Here is a 25769-nt window from a genome sequence, read left to right as displayed (position 1 = left end):
CTTGTCTTTCCTTTGTTTTGGTAGGCTGCCCTTCCCCCCTGCAAAAGTGGCTCCATTTGGTATGAGCAACAAGCAAAGGGACTAGAACAATAAACGGAAGGAAGGCAGTAGTGCCTGAGTATTAGTAGCCTAGTTACAGATTGCACTGCGTCAGACGGCTCCACACCCAGAAGACGTCAGGTGACCAGACTTGCTGCAGTTGTGCAGTAGAGGAGACTGCAGGCTTCGGTTGAGGAAACGGCTATTTCATGTCTCAGGGGGTAGATTTTTGCAGTTACAGCTCTTCTGTTGGTATGCATAATTGATAATTGCATCTGGAGGGCAGATCGTGACAAGAGATGGACGGTCAGAAGAAAAATTGGAAGGAAAAGGGTATATCTGCTTTTTAATCTTCTATTTAGTTTTTTTTGGCCAGCAGTACATTTCTAGGAGTGCGCTTTGCAGTTTAAAGTGGAGTGAAAAGGAAACCTGTGAAAGGTTTAAGAGGAAAGGATTAAAACAGCTATTACAAATGTGTTTTTGCATTGGGTTTTGTATGAGAAAATATGCTGTTCTGTTTTATTAGCATTTGATTTAGTCATAGCAATCCTATAGTTGATGAGGTTCTATTTAATTCCATTTTTAAAAGTACAGTTTCAATGTATATTTCATCTGTTGGTCATTTTGGTGTGATAAGTCTACTTAGCTATATTTGTATTCCACAATGACGTATTTTCTGTGACTAAGTATTTTTTTAAAAAGCAGACTTGGTGTAGTTGAAATCCTATCCAAAGGCTTGTAGGTAGCAAGATACTGCATTTGCACTAAGCCTGTTTTCTTCTTTGAGAATCTTATTGAGCCTTTAAAATTACCAGCCTCCTTTTAATTATATTTTTGTATATCTTGAAAACATTAAAGTGTATACACGGTAGTTTGCAATGCATGTCTATATTTAAATCACTAACCTTTGTCCTTGTAATAATCATTGATCTTGATCCTCTTTCCTCTCCCTTGAAAGCCTATCCTTTGAATTCTCAGTGGATCATTGTGTAAGAATGTAAGCCCATAACTGGTAAAATATTGACTCTAATGAATATTTTAAAAGTATTATGTAGGTGGTTAAATGTGCCATTTAAAAATATAGAAAATATTTTGTGGATATCTGACTACAAAATATAAGTTATCTCAAGATTTATTAGAGCTATTAAGTAATTCAAGTAGACATTCCACACAAGCAGTTTTTTTCTGGATACATTCAACATTTATAATTTAAAAAATCCTTCTACAGCAGAATTGCCAGCAGGATTGGTAATAATGATTCTAAAAGCAATATGGGGAGCTAATTCCAGTAACCTTTACAATATCCTTAAAAAATTTGTTCAATAAGGAAATGTGGGGAAAATTTGAGTTTAATATTGAGATAATATTGAGATATAACTTACAGAATTGAAAATAACACAGCGTTGCATTTTTACCTTTATGGTCTCTTTACATGTGAATTTGATAAAAAAGATTTTCCTTTCTTCATCCTTCTGAACATTATATTGCAAAGTGAAAGGTGAATTGATGCACTAGTTTTTGATAAATAAAAAATAGTAGTAATAATGCAGTAAATACAGGCTTTAAAAATAGGTGGAAAGTCACATCAGAGTCTATTCTGCAGCTATTAAGGCTCTATAGTAATAAGTCTTAAACCATTTAATAAAACTTTCTAAGTTCTTGCTGAACTAATTAAAGGTATGTTGTGACAGGAAAAATTAAGATCCAGAGTAGTCCATATTATACTAGATATTCATTTTATTTTTAGGCACTATATATAAAATCAGATTCACTCTTTGTATTTTTCTGAAGTGAGAAGTGGGGAGGCTGACATACTCCCACATGAGCCCAACCATGATCCACCCGGCATGCCCACCAGGGGGCGATGCTCTGCCCATCTTAGGCATCACTCTGTTGCAACCGGAGCCGTTCCAGCGCCTCAGGCCTTGGCCATGGAGCCATCCTCAGCGCCCAGGCCAACTTTGTTCCAATGGAGCCTTGACTGCGGGAGGGGAAGAGAGAAGCAGAGAGAAGGGAGAAGGGGGAAGGGTGGAAAATCAGGTGGGCACTTCTCCTGTGTGCCCTGACTGAGAATTGAACCCAGGACTACCACACGCTGGGCCTATGCTCTACTGCTGAGCCAGATGACTAGGGCCCAGATTTACTCTTAAATATCTCTAAGGAGCCTCATTTTGTATGTAAGTTTAATGAACTAATATTTTTTAGTGCTTGTCTTTGGCTTTTCTGCTTGGTAAGACTAACTTTACTGATTTTTCTGATTCATTGGTGAAGTTATATTTTAGTATTTTATCAGCAGCTAATTTTAATGTTGTAGATTATAGGTTAGGACTTAAATGGAAATCAGTGAGAAGCTGAAGCTGAGAGAATTTTTTCCGCATTTTATGAAAAGTATGTGACAATAGAGGAAAGAATCTAATCTAGGCTCTAGGTATACTTTAAGATGTATATTTAGGTCCATATTTTTTTTTTTTTTTACCCTCCCTGTGCCCTGCCCCCTTAAGTGCCATAATTGAAACACAGCCAGCCCTCTAATGGTGGTGAAGTGTAAAGATATAAAAGAAGTAAGAGATACTCTGATTTCAGTGTTTAAAATCATTTGGGATTTTTGGGGTTTATTTCAATGATTAACTAGTTTTTAAGACATTTTAATCTTTCAGGCTAAGACCAATACTAATAATTTGTATTCTTTTATATTTTTTTAATCTTGATATTCTATTTTTCTTAGCAAGATATTTATAAAAAAAGAAATCTACATAGTACTTGATTATTGGGATTATGTGAAAAGCATTGATTAAGACAGTCAAAAGGTTTTGAAGAGCTTAAAATAAGGAATGGGTAGATTTGAGGATTTGGGTTGGTAGAAGAATGATGTAACCACTAAACATGGTATTAACAGAGACACTGAATAGAGCTTTCTGGATAGGACAGAATACAGGATGGGGCAAAAGTAGGTTTACAGTTGTGAGTTTGGGAAACAGTTTATTCTTGTATTTATTAATTACTGTGTTATTTTCCATAGGAATAACTGTAAACCTACTTTTGCCCCACTCTCTATAGGACAGTATTTGAAAGATAAGGTTGGTATGGTTAAAAAATAGGATTTGTAAGATCTAGGTCAGGTTTACTCCAACTTCACTGAAGATGAGAATCACCTAGTGCTTCTTAAAAAAACAGATTCCTTTAATTATACTCAGACCTACCAAATCAGGCGGGGCCTGGCAATCTGTATATTATGCTGCCTGGTGTAATTCATGTTATAATCAGGCAAATTTAGGAAATATCGATGAAGGTTTTAAAGTTTCTGTTCTGGTATGTTTTGATTTTGGCCGGAGTAAGACACTTGCTCTTTTGGGTCTTGGTTTCCTTGTGGGCATGATTTCCAGGCTTCCAGTTTTAATGTTCTCTGGTTCTATAAAGATATTCTGGACCAGACTGCAGAAGACATTGGTTTTTGGACTTTATCATAAAGGAAGTAAAAGAGCCTTTGGAAGTTTTAAAGTAGAGAGTAATAAAATGATAGATTTGAAAGACTGGTCTGGGGTGCTGTGTGAAATAACTTGGATAGAACTCAGAGATAGAATGTACCCGTATTTAAAGCAAATAGTGCCTGAACTTGGCCTGAAATAGGAATGAAAAGGAAATGACAGATTTGAGAAAGAAGGAGTACTTGACATAGATTGGTGGGACTAGGGTGAGGGAGGGACTCAAAGGACAACATGGAATTTCTGTCAGTGAAACACTGGCAATGCTAATATATCTCATATTAGTATTTGTAGAAATAGAGTTAAAAGTTAGGTAGAAATGATGTCAGGTTCAGTTTTAGAAATGTCAGATAAGAAGTAGTGATAGAACATCTCTGCAGCTCAGAGAAATGACAGGTTTAATGATAGAGAATTGCAAAGTGAGACAAATGAATAATACTGCGAGGGTACAGTGTTCCCCACTTCCCTGTGGGAATACATTCCGAGATCCCAGTGGATGCCTAAAACCATGGATAGTACCAAACCTTATATAGTACTATGGTTTTTCTTATACCTACCTATGATAAAGTTTTATTTATAAATTAGGCACAGTAAGTTAATATTATATGATGGGTAAAATAGAATAGTTATAACAATATGCAGTAATAAGAGCTATGTAAACATAGTCACTCATTCTAGGGAATCCCCTGCTGAATCTTTGTATGGGCGCAATGCTTTCTGGGATAACAGGTTGCTCTCAGTTGGAAATGTTTTCTGTTCATGTCTTCCACACACAAATTTAATGCCTTTTTTATCTTAATTAAGCACTTATTGTGCATTGTGGTCGTAACTTTTGGAGTTTGGGGTATGACGACAAAACTAGCACAAATTTATTTCTTCTTCACAATTTTACAAATGGAATATTCTGTCTTACCATAGATTTTAGTAACATCAGCATCTGAATTTTTTCTTATGAAGTCGAGAATATTTACCTTTTCACTGAAAGGAAGCACCTGGGGGCTTCTCTTTGGCACACCCCAATTGGCAGCATCACTACTGTTGTGCCGTGGGGCCAATAGTAAGTAAAATGTGGGTTACATGAACTGAGATCCCACATTTGATCTGATAACCAAGATGGCTACTAAGCGACTAAATGGCAGGTGGCATATGCAACATGGATACGCTGGGCAAAGGGATGATTCGTGTCCTGGGTGGGATAGAGCTGAAGGCATGAGATTTCATCATGCTACTTACTCAGAATGATCTCTAGTTTAAAACGTACTGTTTATGTTTGGAACTTCCTATTATTTTCAGGCTGCAATTGACCTTGGGTAACTGAAACCATAAATAAGGCGGGACTACTGTATTTGCATAGAAAAATAATGAAGGAAAGCCTGAAACCAACATAGGGATGTGAAGCTCCAGAAAAGATCAGGAAATTATAGTTAGGATAGTACAGTTTCACTGGTATTAAGCAGGAAGAGAATTTTCAAGGAGTAAGTGGTTAAATATAGAAGAACTGTTTAATACGATGATTGAGAAATGGTTGTGGACTTTGTTCAATTTTTTTTTTTTTTACAGAGACAGAGAGAGTCAGAGAGAGGGATAGACAGGGACAGACAGATAGGAACGGAGAGAGATGAGAGGCATCAATCGTTAGTTTTTGTTGCGACACCTTAGTTGTTCATTGATTGCTTTCTCATATGTGCCTTGACCGTGGCCTTCAGCAGACCGAGTAACCCCTTGCTCAAGCCAGCGACCTTGGGTCTAAGCTGGTGAGCTTTGCTCAAACCAGATGAGCCCGCACTCAAGCTGGTGACCTCGGGATCTCGAACATGGGTCTTTCACATCCCAGTTTGATGCTCTATCCACTGCGCCACTGCCTGGTCAGGTGGACCCTGTTCAGTTTTAGGAATATGTATAACACTATTCATTATTACTAGTACTTTTTAAATTTGGCAGTTAACATGCTATTAGGTGCGACCTTTGAGAGTAGTTTCTGTAGGATAGAAATATTTCTAGAATTATAATTCAGTTTGTCTATGCCTTAAAACAGTAGCTTTGGACCATTTCTGGAACATACTTCCTTGGAGAGGTTTTTGTCAGGCTCCCTGATCTTTACTTTTGATAAGCCACTTTCCGTTTCTTTGAAAACTTAAGGGTACTGAATGTAGGGGCAGAGGTGCACTGACATTCAGGTGCAGAGAAGCAGGGGTCTTGCTGCTTGAAATGTCTTCTCAACCCCTGGGAATGCCAGAAATGCCTGAGAAGGGAACGTTGGCGGTTAACCATTTGAGAGAACTATTGATTAGAGAAAGACCTCTGCTTTCGATTCTTAATTTTGTTGAAACCCATTGTTTTAGACACTCATCACTTCACACAGGGTGGTTTTGATGTTTATTTTTAACAGTGTGTATGTGTTGGGATGTAATGTAGTATATTTTGTTCTGTAATAATTTCTCTCCCTCTAATTTCCTTTTAAGGTATTTTAAAGGAAAAATACCTTTAAAAATATTCCACATTGTTTTAATTGTTAGAGTATTCTAAGTATATACTACTAATCCCATACAGTTAAATTTTCAAGTTTTTTTGAAGTTTTTGCAAGTATAAACAGTGCTGAAATGAATATAATTGTATAGAAAGCTTTGGTTTTTTATCCCTGATTATTTCTAAATTGCTGGGTGATTGTATTTAGGCGTTTGTTACAAAATTGCCCTCCAGAACGATTGTACGAATTCTTTTGAGCAATCTATGGGCGTGTCTGTCCTGAAACCTTGGCCAAGATTAAATACTCTGTGCATTTCTGATGGTTTTAACTCTTTCTAAGATAGCTATTTCGTCAGTTTTTAAGATATTAAGTGATGAGAACCAGGTTTACATTTAAAAAGAGTAAATTTGCAAATGTTTTCTCCTACATAGGGGTTTAAGTCCTGTCTGGATAAGTAGTGAGAGCAGTGGTGGAGGTACCCTCTCGGTTTTATTTACCCAAGTCTGGGTACTCCTTTTTCCTCACCAGGGCTTCCAACTGGTTTTTCCACTAAATCCTATGTCATAGTCATATTAATCTTGCAGGAGTGTTCCTCTAGTTACTTACAGCACTGATGGGGTTTTTCCTTACTTTTCAAATAAAGTTTATACTGTCTCTCCTGGACTTTAAAAAGGCATTCCATGGTCTCGTCCCAACCTTTACAGTCCTATCTCCCATTACTTGGTCTCCAGCCACACTGAAGGACTTGTTCCCTGAATATGCCTGTTCTTTGCGTTTGCTTGCATGTTTTTTTCCTTTGTCTAGAATGCCATTTCATCCCATTTCATTTTGTCCAAGTTGTACTTACCGAAGGACCAGCCGTCCCTGAGGTGTTGACTGATCCTTTCAGGTGGAAGTAACCCAGCGTTCCTTTAAACAACTCCCATCTCGTAGTTTTCGTTTTGTGGCTCCTGTTACAGTCATTTACATGTATGTCTGGGCTCTTTTTCTTAGCTTACAAATTCTTTGAAGGCAGGAACAGTGGCTTCATCATTAGGTCTCCTCGTTGAATCTGCACAGCTTCTCAATACAGAGGATGAGAGATCTGATATTCAGCCAGGATTACTCCTGGCCTTGAACCCTGTACATACATTCTTGGAAATGTTTAAAAATGTTTTTTCAAGGGATTCTCTACCTTATTTCTTATCACTTAAACAAGTTTTATAAGCCCAGGAGTTTTAGACTATACCTGCAGACAAGTCATTTTATCAGTCTTTTTTCCCCCAACTTTCTTACTTTATAGGTAAGGAACCCAAGAAGACGAAGAGATTATTTGTTCAGGACCACATCACTTGTGGCAGAGGGCCGTTATTTTTATTTTACAATTTATATTTGAACAGCTGAAGATTGTTGAAAACTAAAAACCCATGTTTTGATATTTTGTTCATTAATAGTCTAACTGGTATTTCATTGAACATGGTCTATATGTCTTTTTGTACTGTCCTCACTCTACAATAAAAGAAGCAGTAGTCTATTACACTAGCCATGAAAGAAGGCAGGTGTCATCAGTTAGTTGTTCAAGTATTGTCAAAGGTCAGGCCTAGTGGGAACTCTGTGGACCAGGAGTATAATTTCTTTGTCCTTAGGGATTGGATTACATGCTTGAATGTGAGGAAAACATTTTAGCAGTGAATAGAATTCTTATTCTGATATGTAGTTATCCCCTATGTTAGTTACCTTTTTATTTATTCAGTTAATTCCATCTCTTGCTAGAATTTAGGCTAAAGGATGTTACAAAATTTAATTCAGCCAGTGCTTCTCTTTGCATCTTTGAGATCACATTTTGATTGTTTCTCTGCTTTATCATGGATAATGCTGACTTACATTACTTGGTATGCATTTGTGTGTGGGGGGGCTCAAGGGGGTATTTATAAAATGTATAAATATATCTATTTAAATCTTCATGGCTTTCACATTTTAATGCAATCACCTCTTTGGCACTTAGTATTGATAAACACTAAAATGCTGTTATCTCTCCTTAAATACTTTATCACTACTACCTTATACTATATAACATATTCTTAATGAAACTTACGTTGTAATCACAGCTGTGTATAAATTCTTAGAATGTACAGAGGGTGGATCAAGTTTTGGGTCTTTTGGGGTAATTTTTACTACAAAATTATTTGGTAGTACAAAATGTCATCTTTCACTTAGTCATTGAATTTTACAGTGGATCCTATATTATGTCCCTTTACAGAAAAAATATTCAAGGGTTTTATTAACTTTCCTTGTAGTTTCTCTTAATCTTTTGAGGTTAGATGTTCTGTTCGAAGTGCCTGTTAGATCTTTTTTGGAGTAGTTTTCCAATATCACTCATAACATTAAACTTATAAAATCCTGCATTATTAGGAAGATTTGTAATTTTGCATTATGGTTGATTTGTGGTGTTTTATATGGATGTATATTATATTTACAACTATTTAGTTATAGTTTTAAATTGTTATTTTCAGAGTGAGACAATTCAGATAGCTTCTAGGAAACAATTTGCAATTTAAATAGAACATGATTTATTCCTGCCATTGAAGTTGTATTACTGGAATTATTGGTGTATGTACATAACTCTGCTCATAGTGTAAGTTGTTTCTCTCTTCACAGTTATGTAAATTGAGGTTGAAATACTATTTGGCATCCTCAAAGAGGATAAAAAGCAAACTTGAGTACTGATATATTCCTTTAAATAAAAAATCTGGTGTGAGGGAAAAGTGAGACTTTCATGGTCAGACCTGAATTTCAACTTGTAACCCTGCCTATTTTACTTACTACTCCCAAGCCTCAGTTGCCTCATGTGTAGCAGATAATACTTTATAGCGTTGTTGTGATTAGTGGCAGTGTATACTTGCACAGTTCCTTGCTCAATTATTATAGCAAAGTCAAGTATAGAATTTACACTAGTTTTAGATAAAATGTATTTTTCCATCTGATGTATGGTGGTTGAAATTGACCCCCACACTTGTCAGAAGTAAGGCAGGAAAGATTTAGTGATGAAGAAGACAAGGACCTGAAATTGTGTGTTTATCTTTCAAAAACTCTAGTTACAGGAAGAGGAGATGGCCAGGAGAGATGCTGGTTCGTCAGGTATTGAAGATACTTTGTCACAGTACTTTGTCCATCAATCTGAAACTTGCTAACTGAAACCAAGTTAGCAGTGCTTTCAAAGAAGTTGAATTCACCTTTTTTTTTTAAAGTAGAGCTTAGTTAAGCATTGCATTTATTATTTGATTGCCCTCCTTGACTTTATCTCTTGAAATACTACCTTTATTTAGTGTGTTTATTTCCATATGTGATCATCTCCTTTGAGTTTAAACTAACTCATTAGGTGGTTATCATTTTTCTAATTTTACACATGCAGAAACCAAGTTCAATGATCTAGTCAGGGCCATACTGATGGAAATAGAATGAAGAAATAGGACTTTAGCTCTTCTTACTGTCTTTGCAGAAAGAGTTAAGCTTTCACTCTGCACAGATCTTTTTTGGGACCATCACCTGTCATTTATTAGCCAAGTGAATGTTACTATGTGGAAGTAAGAGCTTACTATGTGGTGCTAAAAGACCAACTCTGGCTTCTCGCCACTTTTCCTGGCAATTGAGAAGCATTTGATTTAAGGATTTTGATTCCTAACAAATACATAATTATTTATTAAGGTAAAGATTATGGTTGCAAAAAGTAGCAACTAAAATTTTAATATTCTAATGTCTACCCTACTCATTGTTCACCTGATTTTGTTAAAGAGAATATTTGCTTTTGCTTAAGAGGTAGGTATTTTCCTTCAGCAATTCCTTTTCAGTATTTTTAAGACCAACTAGTTCAACGTTTTTTACCCCTAGATAAGATTTTAAAGTTGAAACCTAACTTCAGAAGAATTTGATTTCAGGCAAAGTGAAATTGGATGACTTCTGCATGTACCAGCACTATTTTTAGCTATGACACATGACAGTTTATGATTACCAGATGTAGGCAACTTTTCTTACTGTTCACTGGGCCTGAAGTTTTTATTTTGAAGAAAAGATTCTACTGTACTGAATTATTTTAAATGAAAATTTTAGTTAATAAAGATGCTACAGTTCTGTGCACTGCACATCACAAAATATTTTCCACATTTTAATTTTGAAAACAAAAGTGTGCAGTCACTTTTTTCTAAATGCCAAAAACTAAATTGGTCAGCATTATTTTAGTAATCCATAAGCATTTCCCACAGCGGTAAGAGGAAAGGCTACTTAAATTAATCTCAGACCTTTAAAAGGATATTTAATGAGCATTTTATAAAAGAGTAAAGTTGATGCCATAGTAGGTTACTGTGCATAATTAATGCTTCACTCTGCAGTGTAGAAGGAGACTTGAATAACCATGAAAGATTAAACTTTCCCTTTACAAACCCTGTGTCTTAATTTTGGTTTCTGAAGAATAAAGAGGCCGTTAAACTCTTCACTCATAAACAGAACTAATGAAGTGATTATAGAGGTTTCCAAAATTAGCACTTTAGTGATCCAACAATTCTTATTTAAAGACGTACTTTATTTTAATTTGAAAATATTACAGTCTTTAATTAAAATGTTTTTAATCCTAAAAATAGTCTGGCTACTATTTACACAGTATTCGGACAGTAAATTTATTGAAGCAGATCATGGTAATGTAAAGGTGAAAGGGACTCATCAGTCCTTCAGAATCTACCAGGAGATAAAAGCCTGGAAAACAATACTTGCTGTTTTATAACTTCTCTGAAAGCATTGCTATTTATTATTCAATAAGTGAAGATATCCCAAAATAGTCAAAATAAAACAAATGTTAAATCCAGAGCACAGAAGCATTTTATAAAATAAATTAATTAGAATGAGTGGGTGCCTTAAACTAGCATAAAATACATATTCATTCTAATCCATCAGTAATATGTATTGACAGTTTAGTTGGTTCAGGCTTTGTGCTCAGTTCTGGGGGTCTGGTAGATTACATGTCATATAAACAGTATCATACAACTATGTGACCGTCAATGTCTGGCTTCTTTCAGTTTGCAAAATGTTTTCAGGGTTCATCCATGTGTCAGTATTTCATTCCTTTTTCTGGCCCAGTTATATTCCATTGTGTGGATATACCATATTTTGTTTATCCATTCATCAGTTGATGGACATTTGGGTTTTTTATTTATTTATTTTTTGGTTATAAATAGTACTGCTGTAAACATTTGTGTACAGTTTTGTGTGGACATAGGTCTTCTAGTCTTTTGGGTAGAAATTCCTAGAAGTGGAATTGCAGGTCATATTGCAACTCAGTGTTTAACTTTTTTGAGTAACTGCCAAATTTTTTCACCGTCGCAGAATTTACTCTCCCATCCACAATGTAAGAGAGTTCCAAATCTTCATCACTTCTTGCCAACTTTTGTTGTTGTCTTTCTTATTTTAGTCATCCTGGCAGGTCTGAAGTGGTATCTGATTGTGGTTTTGGTTTGAATTTCTCTAAAGACTAGTGATAAACATCTTTTCATTGTTTATTGGTCATTTGTATATATATATTTTTTGGAGAAATTTCTATTCAGATTTTTTTTTGCCTATTTTTAACTACTTTGATTTTTTATTGTTGAGTTGTATACAGTTTTTAAAAATATATTCTGAATATAAGTCCCCTGTATGATGTTTGATTTGTAAATATTTTCTCCCATTTCATGGGTGTCTTTTCACTTTCTTGATAGTGGTCACTGAAGCACAGTTGTTAATGAGGTCAAATGTTTCTGATTTTTCTCTTCTGCTTGTGCTTTTGGTGTCAAGTCTAAGAAACTACTATCTGATGCAAAGTTAGTAAGATGTGTGCCTAGTTTTTTCTTCTACTTTATATTTAAGTTCTTTAGATCTTTAATTTATTTTGAGTTAAATTTTGTAAATGGTGTAAGGTAAGGGTCCAACTTCATTTTCCCAGCACCATTTGTTGAGAAAATTATTTTTTCCCCCATTGAATTGTCTTGAGACTGTTGAAATCAGTTGACTATAAATGTAAGGGTTTATTTGGGACTTTATTCAATTGATCTATCTTGTCCATCCTTGCACAATTGCTCCACTGTCTTGATTACTATAACTTTGTAGGAAGCTTTGAAAAAGGGAAGTGTGAGTTCTCCAACTTAGTTCTTCAAGATTGTTTTGGCAATTGTAGATGCCTTGCATTTCAGTGTGAGTTCTACTATTGGCTTGCCAATTTTTGCTAAAAAGCTGCTGGGATTTTGATAGAGATTACAGTGTAGATGTAGAAATTTGGGTAGAAATTCCTAGAAGTGGAATTGCAGGTCATATTGCAACTTGGTGTTTAACTTTTTTGAGTAACTGCTAAACTTTTTCACAGTCGCAGAATTTACTCTCCCATCCACAATGTAAGAGGGTTCCAAATCTTCATCACTTCTTGCCAACTTTTGTTGTTGTCTATCTTATTTTGGTCATCCTGGCAGGTATGAAGTGATATCTGATTGTAGTTTGAGTACTATTACCATCTTAATAATAATGTTTCCTAATGCATAAGCATGGATGTCTTTTTTTTTTAGTGAGCAAGGGACAGACAGGAAAGAAGAGAGATAAGAAGCATCAACGCATAGTTGCGGCACTTTAGTTTTTCATTGATTGCTTTCTCACACGTGCCTTGACCAGGCCACTTTGAGCCAGTGACCCCACTCTCAAGCTGGTGAGCTCACACTTAAGTAGGTGAGCCTGTGCTCAAGACAGTGACCTCAGGGTTTTGAACCTGGGTCCTCAGTGTCCCAGGTCTACCTTCCATCCATTGCGCCACTGCCTGTTCAGGCAGCATGGGTGTCTTTTCATTTAAGTCTTTAATTTCTTTTAACAATATTTTTAAATTTTCAGTTTCTAAATCATGCACTTTTTGATAACTTTGTTCTGTAGATTGGTTGGGGTTTTTTTTTTATGCTATTGTAAATGGAATTTCTTAACCCATTTTCATATTGTTTGCTGCTAGTATATAGATCTGTAATTGATTTTTGTATATTGATCTTATATCCTGCAACCTTTCTGGACTTGTTTATTAGTTCTAGTAGCTTCCTTGTGGATTTTCTATATACAAGATCAAGTTATTTGCAAGTTGAAATAGTTTGATTTATTCCTTTGTAATCTGGATGTCTTATTTTTCTTGTTTTATTGCCCTACCTCCTACTTCCAGGATAGTGTTGACTAAAAGTTTTGTTTTTGTTTTGTTTTGTGTTTTTTAATCAGCTTGAGAACATTCCTTCTATTCCTGGTTTGAGAGTTTTTTATAGTAGTAAAAGGGTGTTAGATTTTGTCAGAATGGATTTTTCTGTGTTTTTATGATTATATAGTTTTTGTCCTTAATTCTATTAATATAGTGTGTTATATTAATTAGTTTTCCTATTTTAGACCAACTTTGTATTCCTGGGATAAATACCACTTGAACATGGTGTATAATCCTTTGAATATGTTGCTAGATTCAGTTTGCTAATATTCTGTTGAAGTTTATTGTTTCTGTATTCATAAGGAATATTGATCTGTAGTTTTCTTGTGATGTCTTCCCTGATTTGGATATCAGGATTAAACAAACATCTAAATTAACTAATGGATATACATGTCCTAATGAATTAGAAGCAATAGTATTTGAGTATATTAGAAAGAGTTTTATGAAACCTTCATGACTTCCCTACCCCACATTGAGAAACAGTAGTCTTGGATAAACTTAATCTTACACATTTTTTCATTAAAACCAATTTAAGAGTCTATGAGACTATAAATATTGGCAAATGTCCATTAAGCCCGCAGTTCTGTTTGCCAAAAACTAGTATTTTTCATCCTTGCAGTTTTACTAGTAATCTTTTAAATTCCTTTGCAAAAAGAAAATGCTTGAAATCTTTCTGTACTTTGTACAGTGACTTTCTAACAATGCCCATTACCTCTCAGACCTTTCTATTCTACAATAGGTTATATTTTGTCTTATGTGTGACTATCAGTACCTAGTTGTCTGGGCTCTCTTGTCTGTTCTTCCCTCTTGTCCTCCTCAGTGCTCTAAGGTCTGCTGCTCCGCCAGGGCACCCCTGGGGCTTGTGTCAACAAGGCTCTTGTATTTGCTTTGATTACTCTCAATAGCTATTTACATATTTTCACAATATATTTGGGCGCGCGCGCGTGTGTGTGTGTGTGTGTGTGTGTGTGTGTTTCAGAACATTCATTTATTGAAAAGGCCTTATTTCTCGGAACCATGATAGGTTTAACTATCAGCTAGATCTAGATAAAAACCACACTCATGTTATCAGATTCTTTAATAGTATCTAATAGGAATAGGAAAAGGAGAATTTTTCTAGGTACTGCAATAGTATTCATTCATGGTGACCATTGGAAAGCAACAGTTTAAGATGGCGTAGAAGGCAATAAAGAATCAAATTAAACTCATCCCATAACCCTGCTTTACTATCCAGGGATAAAAACTCTGTTTACCAGATATCCTTTCATACATCATAGTTATTATACATGTATTAATGTTTTAAGTGGGCTTCTGCTATATGAATCTTTCTGTAACATTCTTTTTTTCATTTATTATTAATAATGGGCATGTTTCTGTGGTAATATAGTTACATTACTATCTTTAATGACTATATAATATTCTTTTGCATAGCTATCTCCTAATTTTACTTAACCAGAGTCACAGGACTTAAGAGATGCTTTCAACAACTTGATTCATTGTAGTTTTCCACTATGGGAAAATACGTGTGAGGTATACTAGAATAGAGCTCTTCTCTCCTTTACAGATTTAACTGTAGGTGAAGTATTCACATTAAAATTTATATGTCCCTTATAAATTAACCTACCCAATTAATTTAAATGACTTTCGTCCTGGCCTTATGATTCATCTCACATGTCGTAGTTATCTGCCTACACTCTGCCTATTCATTATGCACACAAATATGTCCCATTTTGAAGAATTTTAATGTGTTGAGCCTTCTATTTGGCAACATACATAGAGAGTGGTATGAGTTTTATCAATAGGAAGTCTGTGTTAAAATCCATGTTCTACCATCTACTAATTGATTCCGTTGTATAAGAGCTGGGTCTCAGTGTTTTGTCTTAAGGCCTGTCATCGAGTTGTAATAATTGAAAGAGATAAAGTATAGCCTACAAACAGTGTTTGGCTTAACGTAAGGGTCCAGTAAATACTGACTCAGGAAATAAAGGGGGTGTGAGGAATGTAGACCAGCAACCTGGAAAATATTTCTGAAACATCTGTCAGGCTTAAAACAGTGTGTAGCTTTTTAGTCTTTTTTTTTTTTTTTAAGCTTCTCTCATACTGTTGCCCTAATGATGTTTATAATTGCTTGAAAAGTTGTAGGTATATGAATTTATTTTCCCAAGGTTTAATAATGTTTGACACAGTGTTGGCTAGGAAGGTTAATTTCAAAAGTCTGAAGTTAATTAAAATATTTAAACCTCCCAAAAAACCCTAAATCTAAAAAAGGAGATATTCTAAAAACTATATGTGGCACAAATAATACAGCAATAAAAACTCATTGATTTGGAGCCACTGATAGGGAATTTGAATGCAAGACCGATATGTATCTTTGTGCTGTGAATCATGTTAATTTTTGAAGGGAAAAGGAAACTCTTATCTAATGCCCTATTTACTGATTATAAAATTGAAGTCCGGAGAGATTGGAGTCTTTACTAAAGTTATACAACTGCAGAGTCAGTCCTAAGATATTGGTTTCCTGAATCCCAGTCCCTAATATTTCCTTCCACTATATCCATCTATGTAGAAATCAAAGACTAATTATAAATAATTCTTATCTAGTCATTGAAACTGTTTGGACAGTAACTCTATTATATGAGACAGTTTGATTTGTTATTTATGTTGTGCATATCTCTCAAGTCTAAAGTCATGTAACACCTCAATCAGGTTTTACTGAGTTTTTAATGATGGTAAGGAATAGTGAGGATATCTGCATTATTTTTAACTTATCACCCATAGTAGTGATTTTGAATGTTAATAAATGTTTTGGAGCACTTTGGTAACCAGGCATTTTTATGAAGGAGCATTTGTTTGTATAAAAACAGATTTGAGCCCTGGCTGGATAGCTCAGTTGTTAAAGCATCATCCTGAAGCACAGAGGTGTCAGTTTGATCCCGGTCAGGGCACATACAGGAACAGACTGATGTTCTTGTCTCTCTCTCTCTCCTTTCCTCTCTCGCTAAAATCAATAAATTAAAAAAAAAAAAATTTAATTATTAAAAAAATCAGTTGAGGTGTAACGTACTTGTTCATTCTTACAGGTTCTTAACTTTTATTTGCCCTGTAATAGTAAAAATTCAGATAAGTTTTAAAATCCTTTTCCATGTTGTTTATAAAGTAACATACTTCTGAGAACCATTGCTAGCAAAGACTTAAAACTAGGCCTGCATCTTGAGGTTTTCTAAAAGCTACCCATTCTTCAGAACCCAGCTCGATTTCTCTTTGGCAGAGCCTTTTAAAGCCCCTTCAGCTTTTCCCCACAACAGTGCAATATTTATTTTATAATTTTGTTAACATTGTTTTTATCTGTCTTATCTTCCCAGAATTGCAGTCTTTAGAGTTGGACAGGGCCTTACAGGAAAGTTTGTGTACCATTTTGAGGTTTTCTAATTGACTGGACTGAGCTTCTTGAACAGTGTCAGTTCAGTGTTGGCTGAATGTCAGAAAACTATTAACATTGCTGTTATCTCTTTATTCTTATGACACTATTCATGGTGCCATTTTAACACTGTTTCAAGTTCTGGCCAGTCTGCAGATGTGCTAGTATATTGGTAGAATTGCAGAAACTAGTTGAATAGAGCAGTACTGATGCAGATATTTGAGGCAGGGTTCGAATGAACTTGGGATGGGGTAAACTTGAATAAGTAATAGAAATCAGGGTTTGAATATAAAGCTTTAAATCTTATATAGAATATTAATATCATAGTATTCATGCATAGGAGAATGGACTAAAATGTTCTGGAAACATAATAAATTTTGTTGAGCCCCTGGTATGTGCTAGACATTGTGAATAGGCATTTAAAATATCTTACTCAGTACTCGTGTGATCTATACTAAGAGGAATTCAGGGCATCATAAGAATATCTAACATTTTACAGCTCATATACATAATTTTCCCCACATAAGTATCAGCAAAGGAAAATCTGATACCTAGAGGACCTAGGTATCAAGACCAAGGCAGGACCTAGAAATGTGATTTTTGTTACCTCCTTTATCTTAAAAATTAACAGGTATTTAAAATTGTACTCAAGATTATATCCATATTTATTTTACTATAAGAATGTACTTCCCCTCCCCAATTGTTTATAATCCAGAGGAAGATGAATTGTGTTTTGCTTGTAAATTCAAGAACCCTTTGGCACACTGTAGAATTCTTCCTGGATTGTACATAATCCGATCTTGAGACCATAGGCCTGTAGTTATTTGATCCCCATAGTGGCCCTGTGACCATAGGCCAAGAGCAAACTTGCTAAGTTAGGCTTTGTCTGATTCCTTACTATTAGTAAACATAATGTAACAGTGAAACACGTTTAGTTTTCCTTTTAGTTTAATTTTTATTATTTTCTTTTACACCTAATCTATTATTATTATTATTATTATTATTATTATTTTAGTGAGAGGAGTGTAGGCAGAGACACCCACATGCTCCTTTACCAGGATCCACCCAGAAAGCCCACTAGGGGCCCTTGCTCTGCCTATCTGGGGCCCTTGCTCTGTTGCAACCAGAGCCACTTTTTTTTTTAGTGCCTGAGGCAGAGGCCATGGACTATGGAACTCAGTGCCCAGGGCCAACTTGCTCTAATTGAGCCTTGGCTGCAGGAAAGGAGAAGAGGAGGGAGAGTGGGAGGGGTAGAGAAGCAGATGGGCGCTTCTCCTGTGTGACCTGGCCGGGAATTGAACCCGGGACATTCACACACCGCTCTACCACTGAGCCAACCGGCCAGGGTGACACCTAAATTTTTATGACATTATATTTATCAACTCCGTGAATGAAATAGCTTTTCAGGTAACCTAAAAGCTGTTTTTTTCTTTTTCTTAGTAGTAAATTTTTGCTTTAATGATAGCCAGATTAGATTATAATGTTAAGTTTCTTAAAGAGCAATCTCTTAAAAGCAGAGCTGTAAAACTCATGTAGTTTTTAGTAATAAATTCTCAACATTTTTTTGAATTAGTGATTTTTCTGAAGATACAGTGTGACACTGAGGCATCTCATTTTAGTGAGTGCTAAGACTTTTTTCCATTTTTTGAATATCTGTATATACACACATTGTATGAAGATGATTTTTCAGAAAAACTTTTGGATTTGAGATCTGTGCTGGGCTTGAGAGTTGATAAACTTTTATAGCTTGAATGATTTGGACACAGGATTTGCATGAAAAACATTTTATAGTAAATAAAAGTAGATGCAGGTATTCTAATACACAAGTTAGAATGGGTTTAAAATGTAGGGTATAAAGTTAATCTTTAACATTTTAAGTTTTGGCTTGACTTTAGGGACGTGTGTGTGTGTGTGTGTGTGTGTGTGTGTGTGTGTGTAGCAAACATAAATATGTCAAAGCCATATGGTTAAAATAAAATAATGTTCTAATTTCAGATTTCTTCTCTTTCCATTTTTAGTTGTTGACCTCCTCTACTGGAGAGACATTAAGAAGACTGGAGTGGTGTTTGGTGCCAGCTTGTTCCTGTTGCTTTCATTGACAGTATTCAGCATTGTGAGTGTAACGGCCTACATTGCCTTGGCCCTGCTCTCTGTGACTATCAGCTTTAGGATATATAAGGGTGTGATCCAAGCTATCCAGAAATCAGATGAAGGCCACCCGTTCAGGTGAGATGTTTGGAAAACAAGGCAAACTTCAGCAACATTGTAAACAATTTGTATTGAGACTTCATTCTACTATCTCTAGAGTTATAAGCATGTATCTGTTACTGCTTAAAAGTAATTACAATTTTTTGTACCCTGGCTGGTTGGCTCAGCAAGAGTGTTGGCCTGGCATGTGGAAGTCCCGGGTTCAATTTTGGGTCGAGTCACACAGGAGAAGTGACCATCTGCTTTTCCACCCCTTCCCCCCTTCTCTCTCTTCCCTTCCTGCAGGCATGGCTCGAATGGTTTGAGCAAGTTGGACCTGGATGCTGAGGATAGCTCCATGGCTGCTGTTTAGGTGATAAAATAGCTTGGTTGCTGAGCAACGGAGCAGCAGCCCCAGATAGGCAGAGCATTGCCAGTAGGGGGGTTGCTGGGTGGATCCCAGCTGGAACACATGTGGGAGCCTGTCTGTCTGCCTCCTTGCCTCTCACTTAAAAAAAATTTTTTTTTTTTTTGCTAAACTATATGAAGATGCTTTTAGTATTTCCTCAAGGTCATTTCATAGGCTTGTGATGGAAAAGACTGGGTATATATATCATTAGCCTAACTCTACTACTTAGTAGTAATATTATTTATTAGAAGTAGGAGTTGGTTGTCTAATTTTATTTTAATGGAAGCTATATCCTTTTAACATGGTTAGGATGGTGATTTCTATTTCTTTATTGCTTACATTTTATACTATCTGATAAGAGAAATACCGTTCTTTCCAATAGTGTGTTTATCTTTTTCTGTTATGGTTTCTCATCATGCCTGTGTCTCTTTTTACCATTCTTTATCCAGTTTCTTCTTCTCTTTCCCTCAGGCATACTTCCATATTATCCTTTGGAGAGATCCTTTATTTCAGCATTTCCTTGTCTCTGAACCACCACCTGCTGCCCTTAGTTTTACAAGCACACACACTAGCACCGTGTGTCTAACTGATGAATGGTACAACTCTTAGCTTGGGTCTTCTGCATCACTTCACAGTTGGCATGGTTTTCCACCCCTTTCTAAAAGTTGGGATCTAGTTCACATAAAATTCAGTGATTTTTTTGTATGTTCACAGAATTGTACAAGCATTACCATCTAATTCCAGACATTTTCACCAAAGCAAAAAACCCCCACTTCATACCCATTAGTGGTCACTATCTCCCAGCCCTGGACGGTCACTAACTCATGTCTTTAAATGAACCTTTTTTCTCAAACTTGTTAATTTTCATCAGAAGCACCACTATTATCCTAAAGTTTTCATGTTATTTTTGTTTCCATTTCATAGTAAACAAAATAACAACATAAGCACCACTATTATCCTAAAGTTTTCATGTTATTTTTGTTTCCATTTCATAGTAAACAAAATAACAACATTTGGTTGTTTTCTCTGCTCTCTCAGTCTAGAACAAGAGTCCAGAAACTGTAGCCATGGACCAAATCCAGTCTGCTGCCAGCTTTTGTAAATAAAGTTTTACTGACACACAACCATACTCAGTCATTTAGCTGCTTTCACGCTGTAGCAGCAGAGTTGAGTTGTGTGAGAGAGACCATATGGAATTTAAACCCTAAAATACTGACTGCCTGATCATTTATAGAAAGTTTGCCTACCCCTGGCTAGACTTCACTTGTTACCAAACTGGTTTCTGGTTATCTCAGATTACTTTAACTCTTTACAGATGTCAGATTAATTTTTCTCAAATAGCACTTTTATCACATTTTTAGGGGTAGTGACTTTCTGTTCATTATAGGATGAAATCCAGATAGCTTTGTCTTGTCTTTCATTTATCCCTTCTAGGGTTTTGTGCCCATTTTCTGCTGCCTTCTTAGCTCCCCAGATGCCCTAATTTACCATGTGTTTTATTCGGTTCTGTGTTTGGTTTTAAGTCCTAGCTACCTAGCTAACCCTGACTCAGAATGATCAGAGAGTTAACTTCTGTTGCACTAAGTATGGCTTTGAATTGTTCTCTAATTATTTAGTATACGACCACTTTTTCCAAATAGGTTATAAAAATATAAAAACTAGTTTGGCAAGACAAGTATCTATTTGGGCGTGAATGAGTATGTAACTAACTGGAACATGATCCAGTGATGTCAGTGGGTAGGCTTAAATTAGTTTTAACAGTATCCAGGAAGAGACCTACTGAATTATCTTGCTTATTATAAAGACTAGTGATTTATTTCTCTCTAGCTTTCCCTTCATATTGATGAAGTAACAATGTGACATAAGTTTAGGGGAGAATCCAGTATTTATTGACTGGCTCTTATGTGTCTGGCCTTTTACAGAGGCCACTCTATGAGATAGATGGTATTACTCCATTTTACCGAGGGGGAAGCCACTTGAAATTGCAACTTTGATGTGGCAGAGCCATATCATCTCACAAACCATAAAGGAATATGGTTTTTAATTAGTTATAGTGAAATATATAAAAACAGGGGCGGGGGGTTGGGGGAGGGGGGATGGGGTGAAGAAGGAGAGAGGGGTTAGGGGAGGGGAGGGGCACAAAGAAAACCAGATAGAAGGTGACAGAAGACAATTTAACTTTGCGGGAGGGGTATACAGCACAATCAAATGTCAAAATAATCTAGAGATATTTTCTCTCAACATATGTACCCTGATATATCAATGTCACTGCATTAAATTTAATAAAAAAAAAAGAATCAACCAATCAACCAATGAATGCATAAATAATTGCAACAACAACAACAAAAAAGAAATATATAAAAACATTGTGAAGTTAAAACTTCTGAATTATCTACAATATAAATTTTATACATTGTTGGATTTTAAAGACTTGGAAAAAACTGGTAGTTTTTCTTTATTTCCTTAGAAACACTTTATTCTTAGCTCAAAGGCTAAGTCATTATAGCCATTATAACGCATATGCAACCAACATGGCAGTTTAAGCCTGTTGGACAGTTTTTCCAACTTCCGCAGTCACACTAATGAAGATGACATCGTGCAGTTTGTACATGACGCCTGTGGTCAGGAAACAAGTGATGACAGTGTGGCAGTGCATTAGTATCACATAAATGCCAGCTGAACAAACGTAAACATCTACAGGACGTCGTCTTTGTGCCTGCAGGCCAGGCATCTCTCAGCAAGAACAAAATTAGTGGTACGGAGAAGCAGAACACCAGCCTAAGTTCTGTCAGCCGCTTTTCTGTATTTCTCAAAGCTGCGTAAATAAATTACTGCTAATTTAAGAGGAGATATGAATCTTAGAACAATTTTAACTTGATAACAACTTAATATTCATTAATAATAACAAACTAACAAACTGTGTGCTAGACCATTGTACTAGTAAAGATATGTTCTTAGTCCTTCACAGTTTATACTATAATAGGCAAAATATACAAGTATACACATGTCCATATTTCAGGGCTAGATATGGTAAGTACTATAAAGGTAATACAAAAGAAGCATCGTTAGAGTTATATAATAGGCTGTGGGGGAAGAGAGAGTAGAAGTGGCTTCATGTACGGGCGGTATTTGAGATGAGGCCAACTGACTGGCTATGTTATCACCACTAGATGAGAGGAGAGCATTGTGGGCTGGGAAAACAAAGGCAGTAAGATTGAAATGTTTGATGAGTGGTTCATTTTTGGCTGCAGTATAGTGAGTAGTGGAAAATAAGGTTGAAAAGACTTAGGAGGGTGCTGGTTGAAAAGTTGGAACCATAAAATCACAGAATGTTTGAGACTGAAGGGATTTAGGAAGGTTTGTTTCTCTAATTTTATATGAAGTTGGAACTATGACCTAGAGAAGTTAAATATGTTTTGCAGGGTTGCGTAGTTAGGTAACAGCAGCTCTCCTAACTCCCACCTGTGTGCCATCTTAATAGCACTATCTAGGGAGCTCAAATAAAACTAATCTGCCATTGGCCGAAGGGAATGAATCAGAATGCTGACAGATTAGGGAATTCTTTGGATCCTGATATAATATTCCACTTTAAATAATGAGCACTTAAACTAGCATGATGCCACAGTGAATAGAAATGAGGAGACATATTGGGGGTGCATTGCAGAGGTAAAATTGGAGAAAAGGAGTTATCAAAGAGGAATGTTATTTTTAATATAAGTAACTAATGTCCACTGACATGGGAAAATGATGAATGACTAAATAAGGAACTACTACTTCCAGTAGATTCAGGAGAATGCCCGTCACTTTGATTTGGCTCTACTTTGCCAAGATAAAATGGCTTCTTTGAAATAATAACTAATGAAGCAGTTCCTTGCATTCCTGCAGACTTGACCCTCCACACTCACACACACAGCACATTAGAATTATCTTCTTAGATTTAACAATGCCAGCCATCTCAATGTAGATTTAGGACATCTACATTTTTTTTACTGGGTTTGCCACTATACTTTTGACGGCCTTTCACTGCCTGGGGCTTGACATATTGGGCAGTTTTCCCTAAAGATTAGGTTGAGAGAGTGTAGTATTTGGAAATAAATAGGATCTTTGTCAAAAAACTTGATGAAATTGTATGATGTCAACTTGAAGAAAAAAAACCCATAATAGTGACTACCATTTACAGAGTAATTTTTTGTGTCTGTTTGTGTTAAGCACTTTACTCATTGTACCCTCATGGCAATCGCCATTTAATAAATGAAGAGACTGAGGCTTAGAGGGAAGACTACACTTCCCAGTGGTACAGCACCAAGTGGCAGACACTAAGATTCAAGGTCAGGTCAGTCTGGCTTCAAAACACATCCTTTCTTCTGTGCTCGTCAGATGATAGCGTACCCCTTACTCGGTGAATGAATGTTTACACTGTGCTTAATTTAGAAACAAGGCTTTTATAGTAAAATATTTTATTAATTTCTCCTTTAACAGATATGTAGTTGCTGAATGCAGACATCTAGGCAGAACCACTCCAATCAGTGACAATTGTGGTGTGTTTTGTTTCCTAGGGCATATTTGGAATCTGACGTCGCTATTTCTGAGGAGTTGGTTCAGAAATACAGTCATTCTGCTCTTGGTCATGTGAACTGCACGATAAAAGAACTCAGACGCCTCTTTTTAGTTGATGATTTAGTGGATTCTCTGAAGGTAAGTATATTTGCTTTTTATTTTTGACATACCCAGAATTTAATATCAAGCAAGTTAGGAGTGTCATTCTATTTTTCTATATTAAGGTAAATGATAAAAACTTAATGAAATCATGTTACAGTAAACTTGGGCCTCAAAATTCAGAATCCAGTCAGATATTTAAGATGGAGGAAAGTAGTACTTTTATAAAGTCATACTTTCGGAAAGCATAAAAATTAAAAATGAGAAAATTAAAGGGAATAAGAAGAAGGACAAAGGTGAATAGATTTCATACTAGATGTGATTTAATGTTGGATTTTTGTTTTAGAGTCTAGCACTTAATTTCTTACATTGTGTGTGATTCATATACAAACATAAGCTATTTAATATTTTGGACTTTTGGGGGGGCATGTTTATTCTGGAAGAGTTTTAATATGAAATATACCTCAGCTAACCTTCAGTCAGTAATTGTTGGAAGTTTTTCTTTAGATTTTGGATCTTGGTACATAGCTGTTAGAGTTTCAACTTGCAAATAAACTCTCCCAAAGTTCAGAATGACTGAAACCAATAACCAGTCATGTAACATGAGCCCCAAGCATTGGGGCTTTCGGGACATTAGTGCTTCTTCTTTACAGAGGACTTGCTGTTTGTGTTTTCTGTGCTATTGCCTGTGACTCTGCTTAAGATAGACTTGTTTCCAATCTAAGCCTGTGTAGAAATGTACTATATTACTAATTATCATAATTTTTCTTTTCCAAGAGTAGTGTGCTGGTTTGCAATTTATCATGCAAGCCGAGATACAGCAATAGAGTAATTCGTCCTTTAGACCCAGTGAAACAATTTCTGGGCTGGTCAGAATAGGTTTAAATGCCCAAGTTGCTTTTAACAAACATCTTAGCCTTAAAAAACAATAGATGGACATTATTTTCAGCTCTGTACTCTCTCAGTTTGACTTGGAACCCCAGTTAGTTACTAGTAACATTAATGGTAATAAATTAGTTTCCTTTTCTTCCTTATTCTTTCTTTTTGTATAGAGTGCTTGTGTTTGGTGAGTTATTTGTAATAGTGCTTTGACATCAGTCTGTAAATATAGATCATGGTTATTTGGGATAGCTCATCAGTTAGTTTTGAAAGGAAACACAAATTTTTGAGTAAATGAAATAGAATCTTGTACACATGGGTCCTAGAAGAAACCAGTTCCTGTTCATTGAAGTGTGATGTTGCTCTTTATACCTTGATCGTTGGGGTAGAACATGAATGAGTAATTAATTACAGAGAAGAAGGTATAAGTACAGTTTAAGATGAAAGGTTTGTGAATGGAAACTGATTGAGAAGAAACACTGTAATTAGTGATACAGGGCTTCAAAGAGCAAAGGACCTCTCTGAATTTAGCACTGGTAGGGGGTGACTTCAATCAAATAAAGGCATCAGGATGCTTGATAGAGAAGAGGAGTCATTGATTTTGTAGATTTAATGAAAACAGCAGCAGATATAACCCAAAAGTCATCCTTCATATTTGCATAGTTTAACTAGAAGGCAGCTATATATTTTTATAATTTAATAGTTTTCTTGAGAAGAGGCATTATTGAAGAAAGCTATTTAAAAGCAAAACAAATTGATCTGAGAATGAGTCATTATTTTCCAGTTTTTACAAGTTTGAATTTAAATTTCACTTATCTTTAGTCAAAAGAATGGTTATTTTTTCTTTCAGAGTTTATTGTCATCTATACACAGCCCTATGTGTAGGCAATGATATAGATGTGGAAATTATTTGCAAAAGCTAGAGGAGTGAGAAAATATTAGAGGAAGCTTGATTAAATGCTTAAAAAACACTTTAAATCTGTTCTGCACAAGTGTGTAAAAGGGTATGAGGA

At 35.7% G+C, this 25769-nt stretch overlaps 1 protein-coding gene across 3 annotated transcripts in view; it reads left to right on the top strand.

The window, feature by feature from the left end:
• Positions 1–25769, top strand: part of RTN4 (reticulon 4) — an 84888-nt gene that overhangs the window by 48699 nt on the left and 10420 nt on the right. For 2 of the 3 annotated variants that reach the window (XM_066267141.1, XM_066267142.1), the window contains 2 exons: positions 18644–18851; positions 23778–23916. In XM_066267141.1, the coding sequence (XP_066123238.1) occupies positions 18644–18851; positions 23778–23916 (347 nt within the window). Of the gene's footprint in view, positions 1–137; positions 373–18643; positions 18852–23777; positions 23917–25769 lie in introns of those variants that run through there. The other variant, XM_066267143.1, reaches the window with a different exon arrangement.

This window comes from Saccopteryx bilineata, chromosome 3, assembly GCF_036850765.1.
Source record: "Saccopteryx bilineata isolate mSacBil1 chromosome 3, mSacBil1_pri_phased_curated, whole genome shotgun sequence".
Lineage (NCBI taxonomy): Eukaryota > Metazoa > Chordata > Mammalia > Chiroptera > Emballonuridae > Saccopteryx > Saccopteryx bilineata.
The sequence above is the reverse complement of the archived record's forward strand: the minus strand, read 5'-3'. Positions and strand labels throughout refer to the sequence as shown.